Source organism: Ranitomeya imitator, chromosome 6 (assembly GCF_032444005.1).
Source record: "Ranitomeya imitator isolate aRanImi1 chromosome 6, aRanImi1.pri, whole genome shotgun sequence".
NCBI lineage: Eukaryota > Metazoa > Chordata > Amphibia > Anura > Dendrobatidae > Ranitomeya > Ranitomeya imitator.
Window position 1 is genome coordinate 144,659,690 of NC_091287.1, and position 16,025 is coordinate 144,675,714.

The window sequence follows — 16,025 nt, forward strand, 5'->3', positions numbered from 1 at the left end:
TGAAGGGGTTAACTAGTGGGCCAGTTTTATAGGTCAGGTCGTTACGGATGCGGCGATATTAAATATGTGTTCTTTTATTTATTTATTTTTTATTTAGATAAAGAAATGTATTTATGCGAATAATTTTTTTTTTTTTTCTTACACATTTGGAAATTTTTTTTTTAACTTTTTTACTTTGTCCCAAGGGGGGACATCACAGATCGTTGATCTGACAGATTGCACAGCACTCTGTCAGATCAGCAATCTGACTTACAGCACTGCAGGCTTACCAAGCGCCTGCTCTGAGCAGGCACTTGGTAAGCCACCTCCCTCCCTGCAGGACCCGAATGCCGTTTCCATTTTGGATCCGGGCCTGCTGCAGGGAGGGAGGTAAGGAGACCCTCGCAGCAACGCAATCACATCGCGTTGCTGTGGGGGTCTCAGGGAAGCCCGCAGGGAGCCCCCTCCCTGCGCGATGCTTCCCTGTACCGCCGGCACACCGCGATCATGTTTGATCATGGTGTGTCGGGGGTTAATGTGCCGGGAGCGGTCCATGACCGCTCCTGGCACATAGTGCCGGATGTCAGCTGTGATAGGCAGCTGACACCCGGCCGCGATCGGCCGCGCTCCCCCTGCAAGCGCGGCCGATCGCGTATGACGTACTATCCCATCGGTGGGCATACGGGCCCACCCCACCTCGACGGGATAGTACGTCAGGTGTCAGAAAGGGGTTAAGGGTTCATTTTATTTGACATTTCTTGCATCAGCGCACCTTTTTCTTTAAATGAAACCTATCACGTTATTTCAAGCATCTAAACCAGTGTTCCCCAACTCCGGTCCTCAAGAGCCACCAACAGGTCATGTTTTGAGGATTTCCTTAGTATTGCACAGGTTATTGAATGCTTGCCTGTGCAGGTGATGCAACTATCACCTGTGCAATACTAAGGTAATCGTGAAACCATGACCTGTTGGTGGCTCTTGAGGACCGGACTTGGGGACCACTGATCTAAACTGTCCCCAGTGCGTTGTTAGTGATGCAATGTGTATCACTAACACTTTTTTTTTTAAATTAAAAATGGCATTGTAATGTCCAAAAATTATAGTTATATCATACCTGCTCATGTTGTCATAGGGGCGTGCTTCATTTTCTGTTTAGTTATGGGAGTCGCCGCCGACTTAGCTTGATCTTCCTAATTGCACCGACATCACTGGATTCCCACACTTGCACTTGTGTGGCACTTGACACTGTGCAAGCGCGGCTCCCTGCTCGACACTGCACTAATACGGCTCCACGCTGCAGACTCTGCAAATGTGACTGCCTGCTCGACCGTGGCTCCATGCGCCACACTGCCCATGCGCAGGATTCCAGTGACGTCGGCACAACCAGAGAAATCGCTGAAATTGAGTGGACTGCAACGATTGTGACTGAACAGAAAATGAAGCACACCCCATGTCTAAATGAGCAGGTACGATCTAACTACGGTAAATAAAGTGCTTTTTGGACATTATTATAGCACAGTTTTTAAATTAAAAAAATGTGTTAGTAATGTATATTGGGGACACGGATCACGGATTGTGTTCATCATTAATATACTATACAGTGTAAAGTATAAGGCAAATTCTTTCATTTGAACATTGGACCCCGAATGCTGTTGGGAGGAATAAAGTTAATTTTCTCCAGGCAGCATTCGGCTAAATGCTGGTGCCAGGCAGGTTAATAACACTATTAACATGCAGATTACCCAATATCTTCAGGTTAAGAACGTTTATCTGGTGACAGGTTCCCTTTAATTGTAAAATCTGAAGAATTATCAGCCAGTATGTCCCTTAAGCATGTCCTTCACTGAACAGCATTTTAGGTTCTGCTAAATGAAAGTTCATCAAAGGATTAGGTAAAATCAATGGTGAGTTGTCGCTCCAACCATAAGGGCAGTCTGAGCCTTTATGCTATACATTGACTGTCTGCTGGATATGTGATTGCTTATAGTAATTTATGTTCACGACTGTCTATGGTTTTAGGAAAAGAGAGGGGGATAAGAGCAGACTAGTACATTATGCCTCATGTAAATAATAAATATGCTTTATTATTTAATTTATTTGCTTGGATACATAATTTTCTTTAACTTTTTGGACTATTTTAGGTACAGTAGATATTAATCAATAGTAGATGGATATGGGATGTATGGGTTTACGAACATTGCACATTCCGCTTACCATAAAGTGCTATTCAGAAGGCAGATTGAAAAGCAGCAGCTCTGATCGTGTTTTGATTATCCCCGAATTACACATTGACACTTTTTTTGGCTGACATATTGATAGAGGTGAGGGTCAGTATGTCTGCCGATGACGTAAACAGGTAGGCGGCACTGAAACAGTTATTCATCTGTATGCTGTATTTAAAGCTCTGTATAATTGATATATTTTTACACTTTTCTTTTTTTTACTCCTGCTCCTAATTACTATGTACAAGGGCTTCTAGTTTGTTCGTATTATGTTCATGATGAAATGGTGAAAACTGAAAACAAATAGTTGAATGTGGATTCATTATCAAAAATTACATTAACACAGCAGATAAGTATGTTTATATGTTTTGCATATCTGAATGAGTGATTACTTTGAACGTACTTTTTTCTTTGATAAATTATCTTGTAAATCTCTTATACAAAATGTTCTAAAGTAATCTATAATAAAGAAAAGTGTGTCATTTTTTCTGCATTTGAAAACAATGTAAAACCAATTAAATTCCAGGTAATGGAATAGAAATTCATGAAGCACAAAATAAACCTCTTATTAACTACAGTAATATCCTATAGAGAACCTTACAGAGGTTGTCACATAAAAGTAACCCTATCTGTTCAGAGTATATATGGATGTTATAGATGAAAAAGAATGGCATACCATCTTGTTGGATAGCCTTCTGCTATGGTTCAACATATTAATCTGGCCATATACATCTGGTAGCTGACTGTCAAGTGCTTATTGTCTCTTAAACCACTGCTCCTGGCTCCTTAAGACATGAATGTTTGGTACAGCCAAATTCTGACTGCCCACGCCTTAGCTCCCATGACACCATCTACTGTATCTGGGGAGATTCCATACACACTAGTCTGAGCCACCAATATTGTTGGGATTGGCCCAAATAGTGATGAGAGAACGCGCTACGATAAGGCGTCATGCTCGTGTGCTAAAAGAGTGTCTTCGGCATACTCGAAAAATGGGTTTGAATCCCCGCTGCTGCATGTTTCGTGACTGTTCGACAGCCGCAACACATGGATGAATTGCCTGTTAGGTAAACCATGCATGTGTTTTGGCTGTCTAACATCCACGAGACAGGCTGCCGCGGGGACTCGGAACATGTTTTTCGAGCACTCCGAAGACACTCGGTTAGTACACAAGCATGCTCGGATAGTGCCATATTCAAGCACATTTGCTCATCACTAGTGCTTAACCCCTTTACCCCCAAGGGTGGTTTGCACGTTAATGACCAGGCCAATTTTTACAATTCTGACCACTGTCCCTTTATGAGGTTATAACTCCGAAACGCTTCAACGGATCCTGGTGATTCTGACATTGTTTTCTCGTGACATATTGTACTTCATGATAGTGGTAAAATTTCTTTGATAGTACCTGCGTTTATTTGTGAAAAAAACGGAAATTTGGCGAAAATTTTGAAAATTTCGCAATTTTCAAACTTTGAATTTTTATGCAATTAAATCACAGAGATATGTCACACAAAATACTTAATAAGTAACATTTCCCACATGTCTCCTTTACATCAGCATAATTTTGGAACCAATTTTTTTTTTGTTAGGGAGTTATAAGGGTTAAAAGTTGACCAGCAATTTCTCATTTCTACAACACCATTTTATTTTAGGGACCACATCTCATTTGAAGTCATTTTGAGGGGTCTATATGATAGAAAATGCCCAAGTGTGACACCATTCTAAAAACTACACCCCTCAAGGTGCTCAAAACCATATTCAAGAAGTTTATTAACCCTTCTGGTGCTTCAGAGGAATTTTTTGAATGTTTAAATAAAAATGAACATTTAACTTTTTTTCACAAAAAATTTAATTCAGCTCCAATTTGTTTTATTTTACCAAGGGTAACAGGAGAAAATGGACCCCAAACATTGTTGTACAATTTGTCCTGAGTATGCCAATACCCCACATGTGGGGGTAAACCACTGTTTGGGCGCATGGCAGAGCTCGGAAGCGAAGGAGTGCCATTTGACTTTCAATGCAAAATTGACTGGAATTGAGATGGGACGCCATGTTTCGTTTGGAGAGCCCCTGATGTGGCTAAACATTGAAACCCCCCACAAGTGACACCATTTTGGAAAGTAGACCCCCTAAGGAACTTATCTAGAGGTGTGGTGAGCACTTTGACCCAACAAGTTCTTCACAGAAGTTTATAATGTAGAACCGTAAAAATAAAAAATCATATTTTTTCACAAAAATTATCTTTTCGCCCCCAATTTTTTATTTTCCCAAGGGTAAGAGAAGAAATTGGACCCCAAAAGTTGTTGTACAATTTGTCCTGAGTACGCTGATAGCCCATATGTGGGGGTAAACCACTGTTTGGGCGGATGGGAGAGCTCGGAAGGGAAGGAGCGCCGTTTGACTTTTCAATGCAAAATTGACAGGAATTGAGATGGGACCTCATGTTGCGTTTGAAGAGCCACTGATGTGCCTAAACATTGAAACCCCCACAAGTGACACCATTTTGGAAAGTAGACCCCCTAAGGAACTTATCTAGAGGTGTGCTGAGCACTTTGACCCACCAAGTGCTTCACAGAAGTTTATAATGCAGAGCCGTAAAAATAAAACAAAATTTTTTTCCCACAAAAATTATTTTTTTAGCCCCCAGTTTTGTATTTTCCTGAGGGTAACAGGAGAAATTGGACCCCAAAATTTGTTGCCCAATTTGTCCTGAGTGCGATGATACACCATATGTGGGGGGAACCACTGTTTGGGCACATGGGAGGGCTCAGAAGGGAAGGAGTGCCATTTGAATGCAGACTTAGATGGAATGGTCTGCAGGTGTCACATTGCGTTTGCAGAGCCCCTAATGTACCTAAACAGTAGAAACCCCCCACAAGTGACACCATTTTGGAAAGTAGACCCCCTTAGGAACTTATCTAGATGTGTGCTGAGCGCTTTGACCCACCAAGGGCTTCACAGAAGTTTATAATGGAGAGCCGTAAAAATAAAACAAAAATTTTTTCCCACAAAAATTATTTTTTAGCCCCCAGTTTTGTATTTTCCCGAGGGTAACAGGAGAAATTCGACCCCACAATTTGTTGTCCAATTTGTCCTGAGTGCGCTGATACCCCATATGTGGGGTGGAACCACTGTTTGGGCGCATGGGAGGGCTCGGAAGGGAAGGAGCTCCATTTGGAATGAGGACTTAGATGGAATGGTCTGCAGGTGTCGCATTGCATTTGCAGAGCCCCTAATGTACCTAAACAGTAGAAACCTCCCACAAGTGACACCATTTTGGAAACTAGACCCCCTAAGGAACTCATCTAGATGTGTTGTGATAGCTTTGAACCCCCAAGTGTTTCACTACAGTTTGTAACGCAGAGCCGTGAAAATTTAAAAAAAAAATCTTTCCCCCCAAAATTATTTTTTAGCCCCCAGTTTTGTATTTTCCCGAGGGTAAGAGGAGAAATTCGACCCCAAAAGTTGTTGTCCAATTTGTCCTGAGTACGCTGATACCCCGTATGTTGGGGGAAACCACCGTTTGAGCGCATGGCAGAGCTCGGAAGGGAAGGAGCGCCATTTGGAATGCAGACTTAGATGGAATGGTCTGCAGACGTCACATTGCGTTTGCAGAACCCCTAATGTACCTAAACAGTAGAAACCCCCCACAAGTGACCCCATATTGGAAACTAGACCCCCCAGGGAACTAATCTAGATGTGTTGTGAGAACTTTGAACCCCCAAGTGTTTCACTACAGTTTATAACGCAGAGCCGTGAAAATAAAAAATCTTTTTTTTTCCCACAAAAAATATGTTTTAGCCCCGAGTTTTGTATTTTCCCAAGGGTAACAGGAGAAATTGGACCCCAAAAGTTGTTGTCCTATTTGTCCTGAGTACGCTGATACCCCATATGTTGGGGTAAACCCATGTTTGGGCACACAGGAGAGCTCGGAAGGGAAGAAGCACTGTTTTACTTTTTCAACGCAGAATTGGCTGGAATTGAGATCGGACGCCATGTCGCGTTTGGAGAGCCCCTGATGTGCCTAAACAGTGGAAACCCCCCAATTATAACTGAAACCCTAATCCAAACACATCCCTAACCCTAATCCCAACAGTAACCCTAACCACACCTCTAACCCTGACACACCCCTAACCCTAATCCCAACCCTATTCCCAACCGTAAATGTAATCTAAACCCTAACTGTAACTTTAGCCCCAACCCAAACTGTAGCCCTAGCCCTAGCCCTAGCCCTAACCCTAGCCCTAGCCCTAACCCTAACCCTAGCCCTAACCCTAGCCCTAACCCTAACCCTAGCCCTAACCCTAGCCCTAACCCTAACCCTAGCCCTAACCCTAGCCCTAACCCTAACCCTAGCCCTAAACCTAACCCTAACCCTAGCCCTAACCCTAGCCCTAGCCCTAACCCTAGCCCTAACTCTAACCCTAGCCCTAATGGGAAAATGGAAATAAATACATTTTTTAAATTTTTCCCTAACTAAGGGGGTGATGAAGGGGGGTTTGATTTACTTTTATAGCGGGTTTTTTAGCGGATTTTTATGATTGGCAGCCGTCACACACTGAAAGACGCTTTTTATTGCAAAAAATATTTTTTGCGTTACCACATTTTGAGAGCTATAATTTTTCTATATTTTGGTCCACAGAGTCATGTGAGGTCTTGTTTTTTGCGGGACGAGTTGATGTTTTTATTGGTAACATTTTCGGGCACGTGACATTTTTTGATCGCTTTTTATTCCGATTTTTGTGAGGCAGAATGACCAAAAACCAGCTATTCATGAATTTCTTTTGGGGGAGGCGTTTATACCGTTCCGCGTTTGGTAAAATTGATGAAGCAGTTTTATTCTTCGGGTCAGTACGATTACAGCGATACCTCATTTATATCATTTTTTTATGTTTTGGCGCTTTTATACGATAAAAACTATTTTATAGAAAAAATAATTATTATTGCATCACTTTATTCTCAGGACTATAACTTTTTTATTTTTTTGCTGATGATGCTGTATGGCGGCTCGTTTTTTGCGGGACAAGATGACGCTTTCAGCGGTACCATGGTTAGTTATATCTGTCTTTTTGATCGCGTGTTATTCCACTTTTTGTTCGGCGGTATGATAATAAAGCGTTGTTTTTTGCCTCGTTTTTTTTTTTTTTTCCTTACGGTGTTTACTGAAGGGGTTAACTAGTGGGCCAGTTTTATAGGTCGGGCCGTTACGGACGCGGCGATACTAAATATGTGTACTTTTATTGTTTTTTTTTTTTATTTAGATAAAGAAATGTATTTATGGGAATAATATATTTTTTTTTTTTTCATTATTTTGGAATATTTTTTTTTATTTTTTTTACACATTTGAAATTTTTTTTTTTTACTTTGTCCCAGGGGGGGACATCACAGATCAGTGATCTGACAGTTTGCACAGCACTCTGTCAGATCACTGATCTGATAGGAGTGCAGGCTGCTTCACAGTGCCTGCTCTGAGCAGGCTCTGTGAAGCCACCTCCCTCCCTGCAGGACCCGGATCCGCGGCCATCTTGGATCCGGGCCTGGAGCAAGCAGGGAGGGAGGTGAGACCCTCGCAGCAACGCGATCACATCGCGTTGCTGCGGGGGGCTCAGGGAAGCCCGCAGGGAGCCCCCTCCCTGCGCGGTGCTTCCCTGTACCGCCGGCACATCGCGATCATCTTTGATCGCGGTGTGCCGGGGGTTAATGTGCCGGGGGCGGTCCGTGACCGCTCCTGGCACATAGTGCCGGATGTCAGCTGCGATAAACAGCTGACACCCGGCCGCGATCGGCGGCGCTCCCCCCGTGAGCGCTGCCGATCGCATATGACGTACTATTGCGTCCTTGGGAAGTAAAGCCCACCCCACATGGACGCAATAGTACGTCTAATGGCAGAAAGGGGTTAATGTGCCGGGGGCGGTCCGTGACCGCTCCTGGCACATAGTGCCGGATGTCAGCTGCGATAAGCAGCTGACACCCGGCCGCGATCGGCCGCGCTCCCCCCGTGAGCGCGGCCGATCGGCTATGACGTACTATCCTGTCCAGGGTCAGATAAGCCCAGGGCACCTCGACGGGATAGTACGTCTAAGGTCACAGAGGGGTTAATATACAGCTCTGGCAAAAATTAAGAGACTACTGCACAGTTTTATAAAAAATAAGCTTCTTTACATGTCTGACAGCCATTCCATTCCAATGTCAGTTGAATTCCAACCAGCGTATACCTCATTCTACCTAATGTGCTTCTGATTAGGTAATCACCTGAACCAAATCTTATTTAATGAAGAAAAGTATAAAAAAAACACTGCTGTAGTGTTCACAATTCTCTTGCAATAGGACAAGCTGGATGGCAAAACAAGTGCTAGTAATATTCATCTAAAAGAAATAGGAATGAAAAAATAACTTTTAACCATGCCAAAGGAGATGAAAAGAAAAGTCTTGAGTGAGGAAAAGAAGGGCTTAATTCTGGCTTTACTAGCAGAGGGACACAGTGAGCGTCATATTGCCTCCATCCTTAAAATTTGTAAGATGGGACTCCATTACAACAAGGTCAAGCAGCAGAACAACAAAGCTACAGACCAGCAGAGGGCAAAATGACTCTCCACTGACCGAAATGACTGTCATCTTATACGAATGTCACTCAGCCACTGCAGGATGACATCAAGTGACCTACCAAAGGAATGGCAAATGGCAGCTGGGGTGAAGTGCACAGCAAGTTCATAGCAGGTTTCTAGAGGCAGGACTCAAGTCTTATAAAGATGTAGAGAACCATTTGTGACTTTTTGAGCAATGCATGGTTTACTTCTTGACAACCCATAGTGAAGAGGAGTTGGGTAAATTATTTTACTGTGATTGAGGACAACACTTTAGCAACTATTTAACAGAGCTCTGTTTTTCTACTAAATGCTCAAAACATGCCTTTAATACAGGAGTTGTGAACCTCAGGCCCTTGGGCAGTTTATTAATTATTCTCAAGCCCTTGGACAGATTCCCCGGGACCCCAGTGCTCAAGCTGGCAGCTGCGTTTTAACGACTGCCGGCCCTTTAATTTTTTTTTACCCTGTGAGCACGCATACCCATTGTTCACTGCTGAATGCTGTGGCACATGCAATGAAAGATTGTTGAATCGCTGCCTAGTGCCAGCATCAGGATGTACTGTAGATTGAGTTGGCGCACGATGAGCTCCCTTCCCACAGAAGAGGACCACAGAAGCTCTTGTGATGTATATGCTCCATGACTCCTGTGATGTGATGTTTCTAAAGATCTCCATGGAGCCAGGCACCAGCGGGTCAAAATCCTGGCTTTCTCTAAACGTATCTATGGTTCTGAGATGGTCAGTGGAGCAGATCTGTATTCTTCCAATTGGAGCTAAGGTCCCCTAGGTTGTTTCCTGTAGAATGATAGATCCATGTTCCTCGTGATGGAACCATGATGTATTGGCAGCAGTCCTGTAGGGACCCTTGTTTGTCTTGGCAGAAACTCTGGCTGTCTCTCTCTCTGAACACAGGCAGATCCTCCTTTTTATAGGTCACAACTTTTCATTTAGGCATTCCACCACAAGCTTGGGGGAAGCTTGTAGGAAGACATCCCTCACTGCTGGAGTGTTCAGACAACATGCATAGTTTGTCCTTCATATTGCAGAGCACGAATGGGTCATCAACATATTAACAAACATTCAAACATTTGCCTTTGTTTCCCAAAAAAAGTAGAACAATACTAGGATTGCAATAAAAGGACATATACAATAGTTAATCAGCAGCCAGTCAACAACTGGCAGCCATTAAATCAATGACAATTGGGGTCAACAGTCATTCTCACATGAACTGTAGCTCATGTCCCTGGGCCTACTGAAATAAAAGTCATCTGGTTAATTAAGATATGATGCTGTGTCTTTACATGGGGTTTCTGTTTTGGCACTTCAGGGGTCGGGGCTTTGCAAATGTGACATGGCATTTCATCAAAATCTACCCTCCAATGTGACGCCACTTCACTTCTGAGCTTTGCACTGTGCCTCAAAAGTAGTACTCCCCCACATATTGGTTATTGGCGTACTCATGATAAATTGCACCACAAACTGTATGGTGCAATTTCTCCTGTTACCCTTATGAAAATGCAAAATTTGGGGCTAAAATAACATTTTTATGGGGAAAATTTGATTTTTTTTATTTTCACGTCTCAACGTTATAAACTCCTGTGAAGCACCTGGGGTTTAAGGTGCTCACCACACATCTAAATACATTCCTTGAGGGGTCTAGTTTCCAAATTGGGGTCACTTATGGGGGATTTCACTGTTTAGGCACATCAGGGGTTCTCCAAAAGGGACATTGCATTTGCTAATGATTCCAGGAAATTTTACATTCAAAAAGTCAAATAATGCTCCTTCATTTCCAAGCCCTGCGTGCACCCAAACAGTAGTATTTTCCCTCATATGGAGTATCGGCGCACTCAGGAGAAATTGCACAACAAATGGGTGAAATTTATTTTCTCTGCTCAATGTTATAAACTTCTGTGAAACATTTGAGGGTTCAATGTGTTCAACACACATTTATATCAGTTCCCTGAGGTGTCTAGTTTCCAAAATGGTGTCACTTGGGGGGGATTTTCACTGTTTAGGCACATCAAGGGTACTCCAAACGCGACATGGCGTCTGCCATTTGTTCCAGCAAATTTTACATTCAAAAAGTTAAAAGGCCCTCCTCTCCCTAGCTCTGCCATGCGCCCAAACAGTGGTTTTCCCTCACATTTGAAGTATCAGCATGCTCAGGAGAAATTGCGCAACAATTTTTGGGGTCCATTTTTTCCTGTTACTCTTGTGAAAATAAAAAAAATTGGGTCTAAAGTAAATTTTACCTTGAGGGGTGCAGTTTTTAGAATGGTGTCACTTTTGGGAATTTTTTTTATCATATAGACCCCTCAGTCACTTCAAATGTAACGTGGTCCCTAAAAAAAATGATTTTGTAAATTGTGTTGGTCAAGTTTTAACCCATATAGCGCATCCTAACAAAATTTTTTTTTTTTTAAATTCTACTGATATAAAGTAGACATGTGGGAAGTGTTATTTATTAACTATTTTGTGTGACACAGCTCTCTGATTTAAGAGCATAAAAATTAAAAGCTTGAAAATTGCATAATTTTTAAAATTTTGTCCAAATTTCCATTTTTTAACAAATAAATGCTAGTTATAGCAAAAAAAATTACCATTTTCATGAGGTACAATATGTCACGAAAAAATAGTCTCAGAATCAATGGGATCCGTTGAAGCTTTCCAAACTTATTACCTCATAAAGTGACACTTGTCGGAATTGTAAAAATTGGCCCGTCATTAACATGCAAACCACCTTGGGAGGGGGTAAAGGGGTTAACCATAAAAAATATTAAAGAAATGTATCTGCTTTGTATCACAGTAATCACACTGAGAATTATTTTCCCAAGTCATTTTTTACCATACAGTGAATCCTGTTAAAACAAAACCCAGAACAGCATTGGAATTGCATTTTTTTTCCAACCTCTTGCACTTGAAATGTTAATTTCCTGTGTTTCCCTGCCTTATGTGACGTCCAGGAGACCGGGGTACCCAGCACCGGACCAATGGGGTCTGTCTCTTGAGGGAGATGTCACGGGTGGCTTGACCCGGTGCTGTGGCCTCAGGCAATGCACAGTGTAAGGGGTATCATGAGGGGACAGGCACTTACTTGATCAGCAGCAGGTTCTCCCAGCGGTGACGATCCCGATCCTGGATAGATGGCTATTGTCCAAATGAAAGTCTGAGGCACTGAAACGTTTAACCAGTTTACTTCAACATAAAGGGATTTACAACCAGTCCTGTCACCGGAGTCTGTATGGGAACTCTGAGTTACTTTGACCCTGCCGGGGTCTTCGCCTCTTATTGTACGCAGTTTCTGTGTGGCCCTGCTGCTGTATGTGAACTGGCTGCCGACCCAATCTGTCCCCTCCGGGTCCTGGTTCGACGGGCAACCCGAGTCCTTTTATCGGCTTACCCCCTCCAGGAGTACCGCTGAACTCTGTGTCTGTTGCTGCGTCCGGCCCTAGTGAAGCTGATATCACCTCACGTTTTTCCGGTTGCTGTATTATATATAATGAATACAGCCACGGATCCGGTATCCGTCTTTGCGCCTGTTCTGGGTAATGATTATTGCTACCCGGTTCTCACAATGTCCTTTTTCTCTGTCCCTTTTATCCTCAGGCCGGTGATTTGGGCCTGGAAACCGTCATAGGGCTGTTAGAAATTCAGCTGTATGACCTCTCACTTTCAGCTGCCAGTTCTTTTCTCAGACCAGAATGGATAAAGGGGAGTCTCTGGAGCTCCCCCTTCTGGCCGGAGGTGGTAGTGCAGTCTTGCTATTTTAGTATTTGTATTTAGTGTCAGTAACTGTTTTTGTGGCAAATACCCCTAGGGGTGCCACATTTACATAGTAGAATTTCTGGTATAAATTAAAACTACAACTTGTCTCACAAAAAACAAGCCTTCATACACCATATTGGCGGAAAAGTAAGAATTAGCTCTATGAGCAAGGTGATGGAATAGTGGAAGTGTAAAAAAATGAAAAATCATCAAGTCACTAAGAGCCCTTTCTCACTACATTCTTTCCCATGTTTGGTGGCCCTGTCGGGACTTATATCTAGACCCCCCCCTTTAAAATGGGTTTTGGGCATATGCTCCATTGGGAATTGACTATGATGGTGCAGATGGATTTACAGTGTGCCCTGTTGTGCATTATTTTTTGCCATATACATCTCGTTGAGGTGGACAGTAGACTGTCTTGCTGTTCGCCTCTAATAGGCATATATGGCCAAAAATGATGCATGAAAGAGCACACTGTAACTCTGTCTGCACCAGTATAGTCAATGGCCCTGTGGGAAAGAATGCAATGTGAAAGGACCCTAAGGCTACGTTCCCACAATGGGCTTTTGATGTTTTAGTTTTTGATGATGGAGATTTTTTTCGCCATTCCTGCACTCATTAAGCTGAATAGGTGATTTCCGATTCTCATAGACTGGTATTGAGCAAGTAACCGCCTCTCCACAGAACGGGCACAATGAGATCTGCCAGTTTACCAATGCGGGCACATGATACTGGAACGCTGCTGAAGACAGCAGAATATGGTAGTCAGTGAGTTTATTACTCCACTCATTACACACCTACGTGCCTGCTTTGTTACTGACTGGAGAAATTAAAAAAAAAAATCACCAGAGTGCCCCATCAACTGGGTTGTCTCCTCCATTAAGTCCTTCTGGAATCTCTACTCTTCTGCATAGCTTTGTTCTCAAAGTACTTACTGATGAAGAATTCGAGAGGAAAGTTGGGTTTTCTCAGGTTGAACACAAACCCCTTTTTTCCTATTTGGTAGTGCAAAATAATGCAGTGCTTTCTTCAGACTTTTGATCCTGTAAGAAGGAGGGGACTAAAAACTGTTACTTTCATTTAACATCAGTACCAATACCATAATAAGCATCTGATTTAAAGGGAACCTGTCATGTCAAAAAACACTATTGACCTGAAGATATGGGGCTCATCTGCAGGTAAACATCATTCTAAAGCCATGCGGCTGCTGCACTGCAAGCCCTGCTGTAGAGCGAAAATGAACTTTATTTCTCCTGGCTGCCTCCAGCTTTCAGTCGTAGAGATTGGTACTGCTTCATTCACCGCTCAGTATACAGTGAGCAGCAGCTCAAGCCATGCCCTGACACTGACTGCTAGCCATCTCTTCAGTATATCAGTGCTGTCAGTCAAGGCCGGTGTGTGGTCACAGCAGCTGCTCACTGTATACTGAGCAGCAATTGAAGCTGCCCTCTATGACTGAAAGCCTGAGGCTGCAGGGAGGAATAAACTTCATTTCATCTCGGCAGTCGATCGTCCAATACAGCTTTAGAATGCTATTAACTTGCAGATTTACCCCATATCTGCAGGTATTTTTTTAACAAGACAAGTTCCCTTTTATTATTTACGATGCACCAAATTCTATATTCTTAGCTGAATCTGAAAATGGAAAATGCTACTCTAATTAGGATTTGCTTTACTGTAATTGCGAACTATAATATGATGCTTTACAAGAAATGTTTCCATAGATGTTGTAGATCTGTGTGTTCTTCTATGCAATCACATTTAATATGCTATTTGTACTTCAGCCACCCTGTGTAATTTCTTTCAGAACACTTGAAATGTGGACTTATTATTCTCAATCAACCACTGGACAAACATCTCTTAGACCAACTGTGGAGCAAAGGTACTTCATTTACTGTTCATATAGATCATTTACTTAAAAATGTGACTCCAGTGTGCGCAGTATTTAGTTACATGTGCCCCTACCTGTGAACTCGCAGCTGCTGAGCATAGTACAACAGAACGTGATTAATATTCTTTAATGAGACCTAGCAGAAAACAAATTAGGCTAAACAAGAAGTACTCTGTTAATTGATTTTGTACAAATATAGTCAATGCGTCAAATACTGCTTCCTAAGCAGACGTTGTGGTATATTTGGCATTGCACCATAAAACACTCTTGAAATATTGACACAAAAATTTAATTTTTTTTTTGTTCATTGCAATTAGGATCAAAATAATTTCAAGCTGAATCCTGTTTTTAAAGGGAACCTGTCACTTGAATTTGGCGGAACCGGTTTTAGGTCATATGGGCTGAATTTTCAGGAGTTTGATTCACCCTTTCCTTACCCGCTGGCTGCATGCTGGCCGCAATATTGGATTGAAGTTCATTCTCGGTCCTCCGTAGTACACGCCTGCGCAAGGCAAGATTGCCTTGCGCAGGCGTGTACTACGGAGGACCGAGAATGAACTTCAATCCAATATTGCGGCCAGCATGCAGCCAGCGGGTAAAGAAAGGGTGAATCAAACATCCGAAAACCCCGCTCCTATGACCGAAAACCGGACCCGCCAAATTCAGGTGACAGTTTCCCTTTTAATGGTTGTTATCATGATTGATTTTCAAGAATGCACCTCTCCATTGTGTCACAGACCGGTGCACTGCTGAAATACTGACCGTTCAGACCAGAGGCATTGTCACACCCTCACCTGAGCAAAGTTCTTCCCTTCCTGCTGTGTCCCCCAATGAAGACTACAGGAAACAGATTTTATTTACATTGAGTATTAAAAATCTACTTTTCTCATTGAGGGACACGCAAACCATGGGGCATCCCAAAGCTGTTCCCGGGGTGGGAATGAAAAACAAAATATTATACTGTCATCATAGAAGTTTTCCATTCCTGCTCCAGCTGCCAGCTGGGTAACTGTTGCCTGCAGTAGCTTCCTGCCAACACTTGTGCCTGCAGAAGGAAAGGTGTGGACTTTGTGAAACCTAGTTTCTAAAGGCTAGCAGGCGAGGTATAGTTTGCAGGGAAGGAGCCTACTTTCAATTAGATGTATTTCTATTGCCAGCCTTCCTGAGGCCGCGCGTGCGCAGATGGATTGCTTTGCTGCACAGGGCTTCAGGAAAATGGCCGCGGGATGCCGCGCGTGCGCAGATGGAGATCGCGGCGGCCATTTTCCTGAAGCCGAGATGCAAACTCGGCTTTGGGAAAATGGCCGCCGCGATCTCCATCTGCGCACGTGCGGCATCCCGTGGCCATTTTCTTGAAGCCCCGTGCAGCAGAGCACTCCATCTGCGCACGCGCGGCCTCAGGAAGATGGCCGCCCCCACCGATGACAAGGGTAATAGCGCAGATCGCGCACTTTTTCTTCACGTGCGCGCAGTGGATTCGGCACTTGGACATGCGCACACCACTACGCCACCAACGGAAAGCTGGGGAAGAAACAGCGATGTCACCACGCCCACCTGACCTGACCAGCCTGATTGACAG

General features: G+C 43.2%; 1 protein-coding gene across 4 annotated transcripts in view; it reads left to right on the top strand.

Moving 5' to 3' along the window:
• The window catches only part of TPK1 (thiamin pyrophosphokinase 1), a 797,936-nt gene that overhangs the window by 166,881 nt on the left and 615,030 nt on the right, over positions 1-16,025 (top strand). For all 4 annotated transcript variants that reach the window (XM_069730167.1, XM_069730170.1, XM_069730168.1 and 1 more), the window contains exon 3: positions 14,363-14,437. In XM_069730167.1, coding sequence (XP_069586268.1) covers positions 14,363-14,437 — 75 coding nt within the window. The remainder of the gene's footprint in view (positions 1-14,362; positions 14,438-16,025) is intronic.